Raw genomic sequence first — 17,843 nt, forward strand, 5'->3', positions numbered from 1 at the left:
TGGCAGGTTAATAGGGTAGTTAAAATGGCATAGGGACACTTATAATTTATGCAATGACTGATAAAAGTAAGAGCAGGGAGGTTATGTTGGAGCTGTACAGGATTTTGGTCAGGCTCCAGCTGGAGTACTGTGTACAGTTCTGGTCACCGCACTATAGGAAGGATGTGATTGCACTGGAGGGGGTGCAGAGGGAGATTCACCAGGAGGTTGTATGGGCTGGAGAGTCTTCCTGATGAAGACAGACTGGACTGACTGCGGTTGTTTTCTTCAGAACAGAGAAGACTGAGGGTGTACATGATTGAGATGTATAAAGTTATGAGGGTCATTGGTAGGATAGACAGTAAGGAACCTTTCCACTTAGTGGAGGGATCAATGACTGGGGGCATGTATTTAAGGCAAGGTGTAGGGGGTTTATAGCGATGTAAGGAAAAATGGTTTTACCAGAGGCTGGTGGGAATCTGGAACTCACAGCCTGCAAGGGTGGTCAAGGCGGAAACCCTCATCACATTGAAGAAGTCAAAGCTATGGGTAGGCCAGGTGCTGGACAATGCGATTTGAATGGTAGGTGCTTGGGCCAAAAGGTCTTTGTATGTATTGTCGATCTCAATGACTCGATGAAATGTCAACTCAGATTTTTGATCTCAAGCTCTGGTGTGAAACTTGAACCTGGAACTGTGTCTTTCAGAGGCAACTGAGTCATAACTGCCATTTGTTAAGTTAATCTTGATTTGCTATAACAGGTCTCTGCTGGCTTACTTAACTAATCTGTATTTGCCCAAATGATTGTTAATTTTGTCCTAAATGATCATTTCTTAATGCTTTCCCACCCACCTTCGTTCAATTAACTAGTCTGTAGAAGCTGTGCTAATCATTATATAAATTTGCAAAAAGAACTGTAACATTTGGAATTCTCTCTCAGTTGTCAAACTCTTCCATGGCTTCCTGTCACTATCTCAAAAATCTTCTCATCAATAAAATTCTCTGCCTACTTTGTTGCTTTGTTTCTAGCCTTCTGTCTATTTCGGATTTTCATTGCTCCGTTATCTAGGACTCTTGCGGTGTCGTGGTAGTGTCCATACCTTTGGGTCAGAAGATCTGCGTTCAAGTCCCGCCCAGCCTGGACCTCTACCACTGTCAGGAGACTCATTAGACCCCATCAACCATTCCAAAGGAGGATTTGCGCCACTTGTATGTGCATAAGGTAATGACAGCAGTGGAGGCTGGATTACCCAGGCTGCACTTTCTCACCTTGCACTGTGCTGTGACGTAGGTGATGCTGCAATGAGTGATATTTATCCCTGAGAGGCACTCGAATGTCTTCCACATCAGGAAAGGCCCTGACCAGGATCTCAGCAACCTACAAAAAAACAGGGTACACCGCTGTATAAGTCAGCCAGAACAGAGCATGCTGCAAAACATCCATAATAATACAGCTCACAATCATTCCCGTGCACTCCACCACCACCATGTTTATTCCATTATTTCTTGGGATGTGGGTGTCACTGGCTGGGCCCAGCATTTATTGCCCCATCCCTAGTTGCCCCGTGAGAAGGTGGTGGTGAGCTCCTTCCTGAACCGCTGCAGTCCATGTGCTGTATGTCAACCCACAATGTCCTTGGGGAGAGAATTCCAGGCTTTTGACCTAGTGACAGTGAAGGAATACATTTCCAAGTCAGGGTGGTGAGTGGCTTGGAGGGAAATATACAGGGGGTGGTGTTTACAGCTCTTGTCCTTCTAGAGGGAAGTGGTTATCAGTTTAGAAGATGCTATCAGAAGACCCTCGGTGAATTTCTGTTGTGCATCTTGGAGATGGTACACATTGTTATTACTAAATGTTGGTGGCAGAATGAATGAAATTTAAGGTAATGGAAGGGATACCAATCAATTTTTATTTTGTGTTCTGGAACTGCACCTTCCTGGCAAGTGGTGGGTATTGCATCACACTCCTGACTTATGCCTTGCAGATGGCAGACAGGCTTTGGGGACGTGGTGGCATTAAGATAATGTCACTGAACCAGTAATCCAGAACCACCAAGCTAATGCTCTGGGGATATGGGTTCAAATCCTATCATGACAGGTGCTGAAATCTGAATTCAATAAAATCTGGGATAAAACAGTGGCCTAATGGTCACTATGTAATCACTGTTGATTGTCGTTAAAACTCATCTGATTACCAATGTCCTGTAGGGAGGGAAACTGTTATCCTTACCTGGTCTGGCCTACATGTGACTCCAGACCACAGCAATGTGCTTGTCTCTTAATTGGCCTCTGGGCAATGAGGGATGGGCAATAAATACTGGTCTAACCAGTGACACCCACATCACATAAATGAACAATGGTGAGCGACTTGACTAATAACTCTCAGCTTCTGCCCTGTATTTATTTGGATGGTCCAGTTCAATTTCTGATCAATGATAAAGACGCCGAATGTAGATTCAGCAATAGTAATCTGTCGATCATTATGCACCAATGGTTATGTTCTGCAGTAGTGTCCTGGTCTCTGCTCTCTCCCCAGCATCTTCCCTTCATTTCCTGTTATCTACTGTAACATTAGCACATTTTTTTCAGATGCGTGTTCCTACCTTTCTGATTGGAGGCAGCTCACTAACCAAGCTGAGGATGATGTCCTGTACCAGCTCCTCCACATTCATGAACCTAGCGAAGGGTAGCATTCGACAGGCCCAGTTCAGGGAATTCAGACAATGGTCAAGCACAGCAGCGTCATAATCTGTTGTTACCTCATAGTTCTGCAAACACATGAAACCCAGGCATTGTGAATAACATCAGGAACCAGTCCACTCTTAACTAGACATACCATCTTATATAAAGGTAAGGCTGTAGGCTTGCTGGCTGAGCTGGTGTGTTTGATTGCAGACATTTCATCAACTGCTAGGTAACATTGTCAGTTCGCCTCTGGTGAAGCATTGGTGTTCTGTCCCGCTTGTTATTTATATGTCTGTTTGCTGGGGTGATTGGCATTACTTCCAGTTCTGTTCTTCAGTGATATGTCTGACATATCAGAGATGACCATAAGACTACTCAGACCCCTAGGTATCAGGGTAGCCCACAAACCAGCAACCACCCTGCAACAGCTACTAACAAACCCACAGCCAAAAAAACTAATGTAATATACAAAATACTATGCATGGACTGTGAGAAACATTACACAGGCCAAACTGGAAGAAAACTGACAATAGGGATAGACGAACACCAACTAGCCACCAAGAGACACGACCAATTCTCACTGCTCTCAATACATACGGACAAAGAAAGACACAAATTTGACTAGGACAACACATCCATAATAGCACGAGCCAAACAGACACATGCCAGGGAATTCCTGGAGGCCTGGCATTCCAACCGGAACTCCATCAACAAACAGATTGAACTGGACCCAATATACAAACCACTGAGAAACAGAACCGGAAGTAATGTTAACCACCCCAGCAAACAGAGCCATATAAATAACAAGCGGGACAGAACACCGACACTTCACCAGAGGCGCACTGATGATGTTACCTAGCAGAGTGATGAAATGCTTGCAACCAAACCCATTGGCTCGGCGAGCAAGTCTACAACCTCATCCACAAACTGAGCTACAAATCTTCTCGAAAACTTTATATAAAGGCAACTTTTTAGTGCTCCTCATTTTAACCATTTATATTAGAAACCCCTCTTTATTCCTTCATTCGATTATGGGATGTGATTGTTACTGGCATACCCAGCATTCGTTACCAATTCCTATGAGAAGGTGATCTATGAAGAACTCAGTGATAATGAACTGATGGAAACATTTTATCTAAGAATAAACACAGCTGTTAGGAGACAGGTGTATGAACGTGCACTTAACCAGATCTCTGAACAGCAGATCCCAGCAACAGGAATCCAGCTGTGGTCACTGCTCATCGAAAGATCAACAAGCAGGTTCCATCAGGCAGCAGATTGTGATCCAGTAAGACTGAGGGAAGGGAGAGGAGAGTGATCCAGTGAGATTGAGGGAAGGGAGAGGAGAGTGATCCAGTGGAACTGAGGGAAGGGGAGGGGAGGAGAAAGAGATTGATCCAGTCGGACTGAGGGAAGGGGAAGGAGATTAATCCAGTGAGACTGAAGGCAGGGGAAGGAGGAGGAGGAGGAGATTGACTGAATGGGGCTGGGGGAAAGGTAACAGAGTGATCCACTGGACTTGGCACGGTGATCTGTTGTGACTGGAGGAATGAAGGATCGACTGGGGCAAGGAAATCTTGTAATTAATTATGACTGGAAGATATATAGAGATTTGTTGGGTCCAGAATGGGAGTCCGCATTGATCTATGGTGAGGCCACTTGTTGACCCGGTTGGTCTGCTAGGTGAATCTGTCAGGGTGAGATCACTGTGCTCTTCTGCTGTCAGGCCCAGTGGAACACTACCTCAGCTGATCACTCTCCTCCCTTTTTCATGCGCCTCAGCAGTTTCAGAGGGAGGCAGTGATGTAACAGTGATGTCACTGTACTAGTAATCCAGAACCACAGGCTAATGCTCTGTGAAGATGGGTTCAAAGCCCATCATGGCTGATGGTGAAATGTTAATTCAATAATATCAGGAATAAAAAGCTGGTCTAACAATGACCATGTAACCATTCTCAATTATCACTATAAAAAAGCATCTGATTTCATAATAATACAGCACGTCACAAAGTTAACAGCTCCTCTCTTAAACATCGAACAGGATAAATGGAGCAAGACCAAGGCAACCCCTATGATCAGGAGACTGTGATCTCTCTCTCTTTCCCTTCAGCCAATCAGGGTGAAGCACTGTTATCAGATCAGCAATTAGGGACAGGCAATAAATGTCGCAGCAGCCAGGGGCATCTGTATCTCATGAAAGAATAAAAAAATCACAATTCTTTGAGGTGGTAACAAGCAGGATACGGGGAAAAAGTGGGTGTGATGTTAGGAGGAACATGATCAGGCAGCTTCAGAGAAGCAGGAAAGTCGACGTTTTGGGTTTACACCCTTCATCAGGACTGAAACATCGACTCTCCTGCTCCTCTGAAGCTGCCTGGCCTGCTGTGTTCCTCCAGCCTCCACACTGTGTTGACTCTGACCCCAGCATCTGCAGCTCTTACCGTCCCTAGATGTAATGTTAGCATGGATAGAGGATTGGCTAACAAATAGAAGATGGAGTTGAGATAAGGGAGGCATTTTCAGGATGACACCTGAAACGAGTGGAGTACCAACAAGACCAGTGCGACCAGTGCCGAGGCCACACTTACTTATAACATATATTGATGGCTTGGGTGAGGAAAGTGCATGCATTATAGCCAGATTTGCAGATGACACAAAAATAGGTGGGAAGGCAAGTGGCAAGGATGACACAAAGAGTCTGCAGTGGGACACAGACAGGTTAAGTGAGTGGGTAAAATCCTGGAAGATGGAATATAAAGTGGGAAATGTGAGGTTATGTACTTTGGCAGGGAGAGTACAGCAGCTACACCATTTAAACAGATAAATGTGTAGCAAGCTACAGAGCAGAGGGATTTGGGAATCCCTGTCCACAAATTATTAAAAGCTGCCTTCCAAGGTTCAGTGAATAAAAGGGAAAACAAAAAGAATGCTGGCCTTTGTTCAAAGGGAATGGAGAATAAACATAGGGAGATTTTGCTAAAACTATACAAGGCACTAGTCAGACTGCAACTGGAACACTGTGAACAGTTTTGGGCCCTATTACTCACATTGGAGATTGCCCACAGAATTTTCAGTCAGCTGCCTGGGTATGGAGGAGAGATTGTGTAGGGTCAGCCTGTACACACTGGTGTTTAGAAGAATGAAAGGCAAACTCATTGAAACATGCAAGATTCTGTTGGGATTTGACAGGGTAGATACAGAAACGTTTTTATTCTTGTGGGGGAGTCTAACACCAGAGGGCATAATCTCAGAATAAGGAATTGCACATTTAAGACAGAGATGATGAAGACTTTCTTCTCTCAGAGGGTAGAGAATCTGTGGAATTTGTTAGTGAAATAACTCTTCAGAGGCCAGCATTCCATCACCAATCACCCTTTATTTACAAATGCATAGCCTTCGACAATAACACAGCCTCTCACTGAGTCAGACATTCAGGGTCCCAACATCCTTGTATCTCAGCCAGTTCACCCTGACTGGACCAGGTTAACAGCCCCAAACAGTGAACTCATATTCTACAATGTCCACCTGGCTGACCTCAGTACAATCACTATATCCCTCCCCCTCTGAGTCCACAGACACAGGGCAGTCCAATTCTTCTGGAGTCCACTGGGGCATTTTAACAGCAGGTCAGGTTCTTCCAACTTGGAATCCAACACAGGAGGTGTGTAACAAATGTGAACTCGCCTCTTGCACCTGGAGCGCCCTGCTACACTTTCATTCCCTTCTTCCAGAGGCAGAAGCTTTGAGGCAGCTACTTCCATTATGTCTATCTCTGACTTGGAGGACTCAACAATGTTTGATGGAGAGGTGAATCGAATGGGTCCCTAAAGCATTTCTGAAGGCAGGTTGTGCTCCCACACAGTCTGTAAATTTGCAGTTTTCAAACAGCCCACATGCTTATTCAGAACAGTCACACCCACCCAAATTTTATAAGTCACTGGCCCTGAGCTCATTTTGATCAACCTTCTGACTTACAAGGCCATTTCCATGATCCTTGCACTGAACTTTGTCCCTTGCACCAAACTGTCTCTCACTTGGTGGAGTCTTGGATTCAGCACTGGAGTTCCTGATGCTGTTTCACCCTTCCCCATGCCTGGGAAGATCCGACTTAGCCTGGTGCGGAGTCTTCTTCCCATTAGCAACTCTGTTGGTGCTGTTCCTGTAATTGCATATGGGTAGTCCTATAATCAAACAAGAACCATGATAACTTAATATCTGGTGACACGAAAGGTTGTTTCCTCAATCCAGCCTTCAAAGTTTGGACCGTTCTTTCTGTCAGGCCATTGGATGATGGGTGGGATGGAAATGTCCTAGAATGTTGAATTCCCATGCAACTTTAATCACAGAATCATTGATTAAGAAGTAACTAAAGTTCTTGCTGATGAATGATGGCCTGTTATCTGTGACCAATACCTCCATGCCTCCAGGTGTCACAAAATGTTGGCACGATTTTTCCATAGTCACTCCACTGTCTGACAAATGGACTCTAGCGCATCCAACCACTTTGAGTGGGCGTCCATAATCACTAAAATCATTGAACCCATGAAAGGACCTCCATAGTCAACATATAACTGAGTGCAAGCTTCATCCAGTCATTTCCATGGATGTGGGGAAGCTGCTGGAGATAAATTTTGTCTTTGTTGACACTCTGGGGCACTATCCCACCAACACGCCTATGTCTACTTCGAAGCTTGGCCACCAGACATTACTCCTCATTAATATCTTCATTTTGGAGGCACCTGGATGGCCGTGGCGGAGTTCAGCCAGGACTTGACAGTGAACTTTGCTCGGGACCACCACTCACACTCCCCATAACAATATGCCATCCTTTACCGTGAGCAGGTCTCTCCGTGTCTGAAATTGTTTCAATTCTAGTTGTGATGACACTTTGGTTTTCCCCATTAATACCCAATTGTTTCAGTTTGGAAAAGACCGGATCTTTCAGTGAGTAAAGTTTGATATTGTTAGCTATGACTGGTTCCATGTCCAGAAAACTCAATGTCACAATCAAATCTTCCACTGGGGGTACCATGGGTGGTATATTTGCTAATGGAAGGCAGTGCAATGCATCCACATTCACAACTCAGTGTTCCAGTGTTTCTAACTTGTAATCATAAGCACTTAATATTACAGCCCAACGCCGAATATTGCCTGAAGCTATGGGCGGTACCGCTTTGTCCTCTTTAAGCGGACTAAGCAGAGGTTTGTGGTCCATGATTATCACAAATTTTCACCCAGAAAGATAGTAGTGGAACTTTCTGACTCAAAATATGGCCGCCAATTCTTCTTTCTCTACCTGGGCATATTTATGTTCTGAATTAGCCAAAGTCCTGGATGCATAAGCTATTGGCCGGTCCTCTCCATTGGGCTACTTATGAGGTAATACCACCCTGATGCTGTATGGGGAGGCATCACACGTCAATACCAGATCATTCTTGGGATCACGGTGTGCCAACACAGAGGATGACAGCTGTTTCTTCACTTCATAGAAAGCGAAGGCCTGTCTAAGCGGCCATTTCCAAGGCTGGCCCTTTTTTTAATGAGTTGAAGCAAAGGTGCCAGGATGGATGCCAGGTTGTGTACGAATGTTCTGTAATAATTTACCAGATCCAGAAAAGACCCAAGCTCCTAGAGAGACATGGGAGCCGGGGCATCTCTGATAGCCCTCACTTTATCTTCCAATGGAGGTATCCCCACTTTGTTGACTCTGTAGCCCAAGTAGGTCACTTGGGGGAACCTGGAACACGCATTTTTCCCTTCTCATGTGTATGCCTGCCTTGAAGAAATGCTTTAGGACTATATCCAAGTTCTCTCAGTGTTCCTTGTTAGTTTTTCCTGTTATTGGGATGTCATCTAAGTAAGTGGCGACCTGAGGTAAACCTTATCATGCAAAATGTTCTCCACTATCCACTGAAATACTGAATAGGTTAATGAAATGTATATTGGTACAAGCCCTTATAGATACTAAGTATCACATACTTTTGAGAATTCTAGTCTAAATGCAACTGCAAGTAAGCATGGCACATGTCAAGCTTCATGAAGGACAACCCTCCTGCCAGCTTTGTATACAAATACTCTAACCGAGGGGTTGGGTATTCTCCCAGCTCGAGAAATGGTTTACTGTTTGTTTAAAATCCCCACAGTCAGACACCCATTGGGCTTCGTATTCTGCACATTGGACTGGTTTCATTAATTCATTAACTTTCCAGACTTCTGATTTCTGCCTCTACTTTTGCATGTTAGACAAATGGCACCGAGCAGGCCTTGAAGAATTGTGGAATTGTGCCCTGGTCAAGTTGTAAGGTGGCCTTGGCTCCTTTGATAGTCCCTAGACCTTCCTGAAAAACGTCCAGGTATTTAATTAGGACTTCACTCAGGAAGCCATTTTCTAATTGAAAAATGTTGAGCCAATCAAGGTGACTCTCTAGCAACCAGTTTTCTCCATCAAGCTTGGGACCCGAGCCTTTTATTATTATCACTGGCAACCAAACCAGCTGCTTTTCATTACAGACTGGAACAGAGGTTGTACCTTAAAGCTGTAAAGGTTCCCCAGTACAGCCTAGCTGAAGTCTTGTGCAAATTTGCGGGGTGGAGTCCACAGTGAAGCTGATTGTGGCTGTTAATCTGGTTCAATCAGGGCAACCTGGTTGACATGAAAGGGTGAATGTCAGGGAAATGGACTTTCTAAATGCCTGACTCAGTGAGAGGTTGTAACAACCTAGGGCCGAGATAAACAGATTTTTAATCATAAATGAATCAATGGTTAAAAGGAAAGGCAGGAAAGAGGAGTTGAAGATTATTAGATCAGTTGTGATCTCACTGAAAGGTGGAGCAGACCCGATGGGCTAAATGGTCTACTTCTGATCCTACTTCTTATGACCTTTGACCCAGTAACAATAATAAAACTTTAGAGTCAGAATGTCGTATGCCTTAGAGGGGAACTTGCAGGGGGTGGTGTTCCCATATATCTGCTGTCCTTGTCCTCCTAGATGGAAGTGGTCATTGGTTTGGAAGGTGCTGTCTGAGACTCTTTGGTGAATTTCTGCAGTGTGTCTTGTAGATAATACACTACTGCTACAGAGTGTCAGTGGTGGAGGAAGTGGATGTTTGTGGATATTGTCAAGTTCACATATTTTTATTTCCTTTATTTTTGGACTGTGGACTTAAAAAGAAAGATGGTGCTTTAAACCAAGGAGACTAAGCAAAGTGATGATGCAGTTATATTTTAAAAGTCACATTTTCTTGAGCACACTGTGAGGTGTATACAATGTTGTGTTTCTTTCAGAACTGAGAGAGTAAAAGGAGATAGAAACATAGACCTGATTGAGCTGTGTAAGATTATGAGAGGCATAGGCAAGGTGAATAGAAAGCAGCAGCTCCCTTAAGTGCAGGGTCAATAACTAGGTGGCACAATCTTTAAGTGAAAAACAGGAGGTTTAGAGGGGATTGGAAGAAAAGCCCTTTCAACAACAGAGTGAAGGGGTGCAGAATGCACTGCCTCTGAAGAAGGTTGAGATGGGAAACCTTACAACCTTTAAAAAAAATACTTGGATGAGCACTTTAAATGTCATAACATTCAAGGCTATGAGTCTAAAGCAGGAAAGTGGGGCTTATGCAGGTAGTAGTGAACATTTCACAGTACAGACTTGGTGGGTCAAAGGGCATCTTCTGTGCTATACAATTCTGTGAGACAGAATGAAGCTGATGGGTCTGAACTCAGGTGAACAACTGCTTTACAGCAATGTTTGGCTTGGCTCCTATCCAAGTGACCATGGCTTGTGTGGTGCCATTGCAGCAAGGAAACACAGCTTTGTAAGTAAAAGCAGCACAAAACCTCTCTCTCTCTCTCCTCTGTGGTAGCACCAAAAAATCCCTAGTAATAGCTAGCTGGCTTCTACACACCTTTTACCACAAATCCCCTGTTCAAGGAGAAATAAATGCCTTTAGAAACAGTGAAAGGACCAATTCTCAATCAGTGAATAAGAGCATTGGTATGCAACTTTGTGTCAATGGCAAGGAAACAAAGCTAAGATAAAGTCGTCAAATTCCCAGATGACCGTAGGGCTGATCTTGTATTCGAGAGAGATGACTGTGGTGGTTTAACCTTAGAGTAACCAACCCATAGGCGAGGGGTGAGGTTGCAAAGAACAGTTCTTCAATATAACCTCTGAAGAAGGGTCACGGAGCTCGAAACTTTGATTCTGTTTTCTCTCCACAGATACTGCCAGATCTGCTCACCTTCTCCAGCATCTTCTGTTTTGGTACTATTGAACTATGTTTCCCTGATTTATTTTTATTTGTTATTTAATATCTTTGTTATGTCTGTCTTTGTATGTCTGTTTGCAAAAGGGGAATTTAAAAGGGGTTCAGTTTATGTTATATAGTGTAATAAGTCAGCAATTCATATTTCCTAAGTGCCAAAGATAAAAGACCAATTGTTTATCGTAAACAATTATCTTCTGTTAAGTACAAAAACCTGGTGAGTGTTTTAACCTGAGTTTGTCAGTCAGAAAGGAGTGGAGAAACTGAGCAGGGTCTAGCAGTGTTTGTGAACGGAGAAACATTCTTCTTTGAGCGTTTCACTGAATGAAATTCTGATAAGGCAGGACAACGTTTCCCCGGCTGGACTACAGTCTCAGGATAATGTGATGAGCCATCTCAGACTGGGGATGAGGAGAATTTTGCTGGGCTGCATTCTTCATTGCACAGAGGGCAATTAAGAGTCACCCACATTGCTGTGGTTCTGAAGTATTATATAGGCCAGGCCAGGTGAGGACACCAGATAGGTTTTTCCATTAATCAACAATGCTTTGATGGTCATCAATAGACTCTTAATTGCAGAATTTTTGTAACGAATTCAAATTCGAGACCTAGAACACTACCCGGCTCTCTGGATTAACAGTTAAGTGATAATACCATTAGGTTATCGCCTCTGGTGTGAAATGTCTTCACACAGGTGGTGGTAAACTTGTGAAATTCTCTATCACCCATGACCATGGAATCGAAGTCATTGAATATATTTAAGAAAAAAACAGCTAGATTTCTAGACATCAAAATTGTGAAGTAGTACGGGGGGAAATTGTGGCTTTGAGATACAGAATCAGTTATGATCATATTGAGGGACCGAACAGCACAGAGGTCTGAATGGCCTCTTCAGGCTCTAATTTCTATGTTTCTAGGATTAATGGGCAGCTCTGAGACAAAACTCAGCACCATAACAAACCAACATTTAAAAAGCAAACATCACTACATTGTCCTGAGTTTATTATTTCTATTCTCAGAGTTTTGTGCAGAGGGATGGAGGAAGTACCTGGCATGATCTGGTATTGTCTCTGGCTTTTTGATACTTGCGACAGCTCTCACTCAACCTCTCACGGACATGGAACATCCAGCATAACCCACAAAGATCTCGAAAAGAGCCTGTCAGGAAAGGACACAATGCATGTTATAATGGCAGCCTTCAGGCAGCGCTGACAGAGCTCAGTCTGCTCACCAAACAATGTGAGTGCTGCTGTTAATAATCCTCGGCAGCAATAATGATGAGAGTGGGCAGCGGTTTGTATCCACATCACGTCTTCCCTCTTTGTTACCACCCTGACTCTCCCTGTCACTCTCCAGTCTGTCCTCTCCCTGTCTCCTGATATCTCACTCTCTCCTGTCCTCTGTCGCTCTCTTCATCAACCTGTGTGATTCTTGAATACTTCTCTCTTACCCAACACAACTACTCTTCTCACAAATCTTGTTCTATGTTCTTCAAGCTTGTCCATCACCTCATGTCCATAACTAGTGAGGGTCTGAGAGTGTGGGGGAGGCAGGTTCACTTGAGTGGTTAGGGTCTGGAATGTACTTTCTGAGAGTGTAGGGAAGGTAGGTTCACTCTGAACGACACACAATTCCAGTACTGCCTTCTGAGGTGCATCTGCAAGGCCTGTTAATGCAAAATACAGCAGATGCCAGAAATCCAAAGTAAAACCAGATACACAGCTGACTGGGCAGTAACCTTGAAGAGAGAAGCTGGGATAACAGATTGAATTTCAACAGACCTAATACCTGAAGGAATGGTGTGCTGGTAAAATAATGACAAGCATCCTGGACATGATACAAGGAGCAGGCGGGGATATGGATCATTTCCTTACCACCTTAAGGCAGCTAAAAATCAAAATCATCAACTAAGTCCCATATGAGAGGAAATTGTCTGGTTGCACCAGCATTTTATCACCTGGTTGGGTTTGGGAAGGTTGCATCCTTTCATCAGGCCAGGGTTTATGAGAAAGTTACAAAAACAGAAGTTGCTGGAAAAGCTCAGCAGGTCTGGCACCATCTGTGAAAAAAAGATCACAGTTAATGTTTCGGGTCTGGTGACCCTTCCTGAGGGTAGGGCAGTTGATATAGTGCATATGGATTTCAGCAAGGCCTTTGACAAGGTCCCACATGGGAAACTGACACAGAAGGTAAAAGCTCATGGGATCCAGGGTAACTTGGCAAGATGAATCCAAACAAAAACAGAAGTTGCTGGAAAAGCTTAGCAGTTCTGAAGAGGGGTCATCAGACCCGAAACGTTAACTCCAATTTTCTCTTCACAGATGCTGCGAGACCTGCTGAGCTTTTCCCGCAGCTTCTGTTTTTGTTCCTGATTTGCAGCATCCACAGTTCTTTTGGTTCTTCTGAGGAAGTTCCGCTTGAAGCTCCTCAGAGAAGGCTTTAGGGTGTAGAAGAAGTCACAACAGCAGCAAGGACGTGCTGGACGGGTTTCTCCTTCGATTGGAGCTGCTGTTTACTTACCACCCTCGACTGGCTCAATATTATAAGGCCATAAGACATAGGAGCAGAAATGAGGCCATTCAGCCCATCACGTATGCTCCGCCATTCAATCATTGCTCCTAAGTTTCTCAACCCTATTCTCCTGCTTTCTCCCCATACCCCTTGCTTCCCCTTGACAATCAAGAACCTACCTATATCCTTCTTAAATGTACTCAATGACTTGGCCTCCACAGCCCTTTGTGGCAGTGAATTCCATAGATTCACCACTCTCTGGCTGAAGAGGTTGCTCCTTATCTCCGTTCTAAAAGGTCTTCCCTTTACTCTATGGCTGTGCCCTTGGGTCCTAGTCTCTCCTACCAATGGAAACATTTTCCCAATATCCACTCTGTCCAGGCCATTCAGTATTCTGTAAGTTTCAATTAGATCCCCCTTCATCCTTCTAAACTCCATCAAGATTAGACCAAGGCTCCTCAAATGTTCCTCATATGTTAAGCTTTTCATTCCTGGGACCATTCTCGTGAACCTTCTCTGAACCCGCTCCAGGGCCAGTACATCCTTCCTGAGATATGGGGCCCAAAACTGTACACCATACTCCAAATGTGGCCTGACCAGAGCCTTATCAAGGCTCGGAAGTACATCCCTGTTTTTATATTCAAGTCCTCTCAAAGTAAATGCCAACATTGCATTTGCCTTCCTGACTACTGACTCAACCTGCAAGTTTACCTTGAGAAAATCCTGGACTAGAACTCCCAAGTCTCTTTGCACTTCCGACTTCTGAATTTTCTCCCCATTTAGAAGACAGTTCATACCTCTATTCTTCTGACCAAAGTGCATGACCTCACACTTTCCCACGTTACACTCTATCTGCCACTTCTTTGCCCACTCTCCTAACCTGTCCAAATCCTTCTGCAGCCTCTCCACATCCTCAATACTACCTGTCCCTCCACCTATTTTTGTATCGTCTGCAAACTTAGCAAGAATGCCCTCAGTTACTTCATCTAGATCATTAATGTATAAAGTGAAAAGTTGTGGTCCCAACACTGACCCTTATGGAACACCACTTGTCGCCAGCTGCCATCCTGAGAAAGACCCTTTTATCCCCACTTTGCTTTCTGCCAGACAGCCAATCTTCTATCCATGCTCGTAACTTGCCTCTAACACAGTGAGCCCTTATCTTACTCAGCAGCCTCCTGTGCGGCACCTTGTCAAAGGTCTTCTTGAAGTCCGGGTAGATAACATCCATTGGCTCTCCTTGGTCTACCCTGCTCATTACTTCCTCAATGAATTCTAGCAGATTTGTCAGGCATGACCTCCCCTTGATGAAGCCATGCTGACTTTGCCCTATTGTACCATGCACTTCCAAGTATTCAGAAATCTGATCCTTTACAATCCAAAATCTTATCCACGACCAAGGTCAGGTTAATCGGCCTGTAATTTTCAATTTTTTGCCTTAGTTCCTTTTTAAACAGGGGTGTCACGTTAGCGATTTTCCAGTCCTCTGGGACCCTCCCTCACTCTAGTGATTCCTGAAAGATCACCACTAACGCCTCCACTGTCTCTTCAGTTGTCTCCTTAAGAACTCTGGGGTGTAGTCCATCTGGTCCTGGTTATTTATCCACTTTCAGGCCAATCAATTTTTCTGGCACCTGCTCCTTCGTGACGGCCACCATACTCAGCTCTGCCCCCAACTTTCTCGAATTTTTGGAATATTACTCGTGTCTTCCACTGTGAAGACTGACACAAAGTAATTATTCAGTTCCTCAACTAGTTTCTTGTTCCCCACTACTATCTCTCCAGTGTCATTTTACAGCATTCCAATTTCCACTTTTGCCTCTCTTTTGCCCTTTATATATCTAAAGAAACTCTTACAGTCCTCCTTTACATTACTGGCTAGCTTACCTTCATATTTAATCTTCTCCCTCCTTTTTTCTTCTTTCGTTGCCCTCTGTTGGTCTTTGTAACCTTCCCAATCCTCTGGCTTCTAACTGCCCTTCGCCACATTATATACTTTCTCTTTTGCTTTTATGCTATCCCTGACTTCCCTAGTCAGCCATGATTGCCTCATCCTCCCTGTACCATGCTGCTTCTTCCTAGGGATGAATTTTTGCTGCATCTCCTTAATTACTCCTAGAAACTCCTGCCATTGCTCTTCCACTGTCTTTCCTGCTAGGCTCCTCTCCCAGTCAATTCTGCCCAGCTCCTCCCTCATGCCTCTGTAGTTGCCTTTATTCAGCTGTAATACCATTGCCTCTGACTCTATCTTCTCCCTCTCAAATTGCAGAGTAAATTCAATCATATTATGATCACTGCCTCCTCAGGGTTCCTTCACCTTAAGCTCCCTTATCAAGTCTGCCTCATTGCACGTCACTAAATCCAGAATTGCCTGTTCCCTAGTGGGCTCCACCACAAGCTGCTCCAAAAAGCCATCTCGTAGACATTCCACAAACTGCTTGTCTTACAATTCACTACCAACATGATTTTCCCACCTGCATATTGAAATCCCCCATGATCACTGTAACTTTGCCTTTCTTACATACATTTTCTGTCTACTGGTGTCTTCTGGCTCCTGACTACTATTTGGAGGCCTGTACATAACTCCAACTACGGTTTTTTTAACCTCTGCAGTTCTTCAACTCTACCCACACAGATTCTACACCATCTGACCCTACTTCATTTCTTACTATTGATTTAATGTCATTTCTTATTTATAAGGCAACCCCACCCCCTCTGTCCATCTGCCTATCTTTCCCCTTGTAGCCATGTCTCTATGATGCCCACCACGTCATACCTGCCAATTTCGATCTGCGCCACAAGCTCATTTACCTTTCTCTTATGCTGCATTTATTCAAACACAACACCTTCAGTCCTGTATTAACCGTCCCTCTTCTCATTGTCATTCGTTCATCCTGTGTTTGATTCCTAACCCTTTCCAAACACTCTGTCCTATTTGTGTCTGTGCTGGAGACTTTAATAACCTCTCCTGAGTTCTCCTTTCCTGTCATTTTTTTCATATTTTTCCACACAGTGGCATCTACCCCTAAAGATGTTAGTCTGTTGCTTTCTTCCCCACTGGGGGAAGTTTTTACCCTTTCCTGCCCACCCCACCCCCACTTTTAGGGATTATCAGGAGCTACGAATGAAATTAAAGAACAGGTCCTCAAGGGTTATAATCTCCTGATTACAGCCCGAGCCACCTGCAAATTGGCATAGGGACACGAGAAAAAGGGAAGCAAAAACGTGGCTAAAGAGGTGGTGCAGGAAAGAGGGGTTCCTTTTCACGGTGCAGTGGTTAGTTGGCTCATCTTCCCTGCAGCCCTTTTCCTCATCACACAGGGAGCATGTACCTCATACATGTTGGACAAGGTCAAGAGCTGAGGCTCCTCTGTTCCTGAATGCAGGATCCCACTACTGTCCCCAGCCACTGACCAAATTTGAAGTACTTAACCTACCAGGTGTGACTGTCTCCTGAAACACAGCATCCAGATACATCTCCCCCTCCCAGATATGCCACAGTGTTTGAAGCTTGTCAAGGGACAACACTTTCTCCTCAAACCCCTGTTTGGTCACGGTGACTGTGCCAATGCAAATCTTCACACCAATCGTCAATCATCGTCTTCACCGCCCTCTGCTGAACGCTTGTCTTCACTCGAACTCGGAGGGAGTATTGCTGACGTCCTCCTTCTGCTGCTGGTGACTGCACTGAAGCAAATCTTCACCTCAACCGCCAATCAGCATCGTCGCTGCCCTCTGCTGAACATTCCATTTCTACAAAACACGCAATCCTCAGTCCCTGCTAGCAGTTACTAACAGAGGAGGCAGAGGAGGCCTAGTAGTCTAGAACCCGAGCTAATGTTCTGGGGATGCGGGTTCAAATCCCACCATGGAGATGGTAATATTTGAATTCAGTAAAAATCTGGAATTAAAAATCTAGTCAAATGGTAAGTGTTAACTACTGTTGTAAAATCCCATCTGGTTACTAGTCTCCCGGTCCTATCTCTCTGCCAGAGATAGTAGCCTCTTTAATTTAGCAATTGGGTTGACTCTCAACTTGCCTCTGGGATGGGCAATAAATACTGGCCCAGCCAGTGACAACCTCATCCCATGAATAAATAAGAAAAAAATTAACTGAAAATTACTTCAAGTTAGGTTTTATTTCTAGTGTGTGGAAGCTCTCTGAGGACAATGCTAATAGTTGAAGAGTTGACTGGTTTGCACTGGATTCCAGGAGTTTGAATTCAGTTGGTTTTTGATGTTGCATAAAAGAGACCTCTGTTAGTGCTAGTAGGAACTGCAGATGCTGGAGAATCCGAGACAACAAGGTGCAGGGCTGGATGAACACAGCAGGCCAAGCAGCATCATAGGAGCAGAGAGGCTGACGTTTCGGGCCTAGACCCTTCATCTGATGAAGGGTCTAGGCC

The 17,843-nt window shown here is 44.3% G+C and overlaps 1 protein-coding gene across 1 annotated transcript in view; it reads right to left on the bottom strand.

Annotated features, from left to right (window-relative positions):
• The window catches only part of cplane1 (ciliogenesis and planar polarity effector 1), a 196,667-nt gene that overhangs the window by 101,590 nt on the left and 77,234 nt on the right, over positions 1 to 17,843 (bottom strand). The window contains exons 19-21 of the mRNA XM_048594260.1: positions 11,975 to 12,084; positions 2,583 to 2,747; positions 1,249 to 1,357 (exon numbers count right to left, since the gene is read on the bottom strand). Of these exons, the coding sequence (XP_048450217.1) occupies positions 1,249 to 1,357; positions 2,583 to 2,747; positions 11,975 to 12,084 (384 nt within the window). The remainder of the gene's footprint in view (positions 1 to 1,248; positions 1,358 to 2,582; positions 2,748 to 11,974; positions 12,085 to 17,843) is intronic.

The sequence above is a fragment of the Rhincodon typus genome, chromosome 3 (assembly GCF_021869965.1).
Source record: "Rhincodon typus isolate 14 chromosome 3, sRhiTyp1.1, whole genome shotgun sequence".
Lineage (NCBI taxonomy): Eukaryota > Metazoa > Chordata > Chondrichthyes > Orectolobiformes > Rhincodontidae > Rhincodon > Rhincodon typus.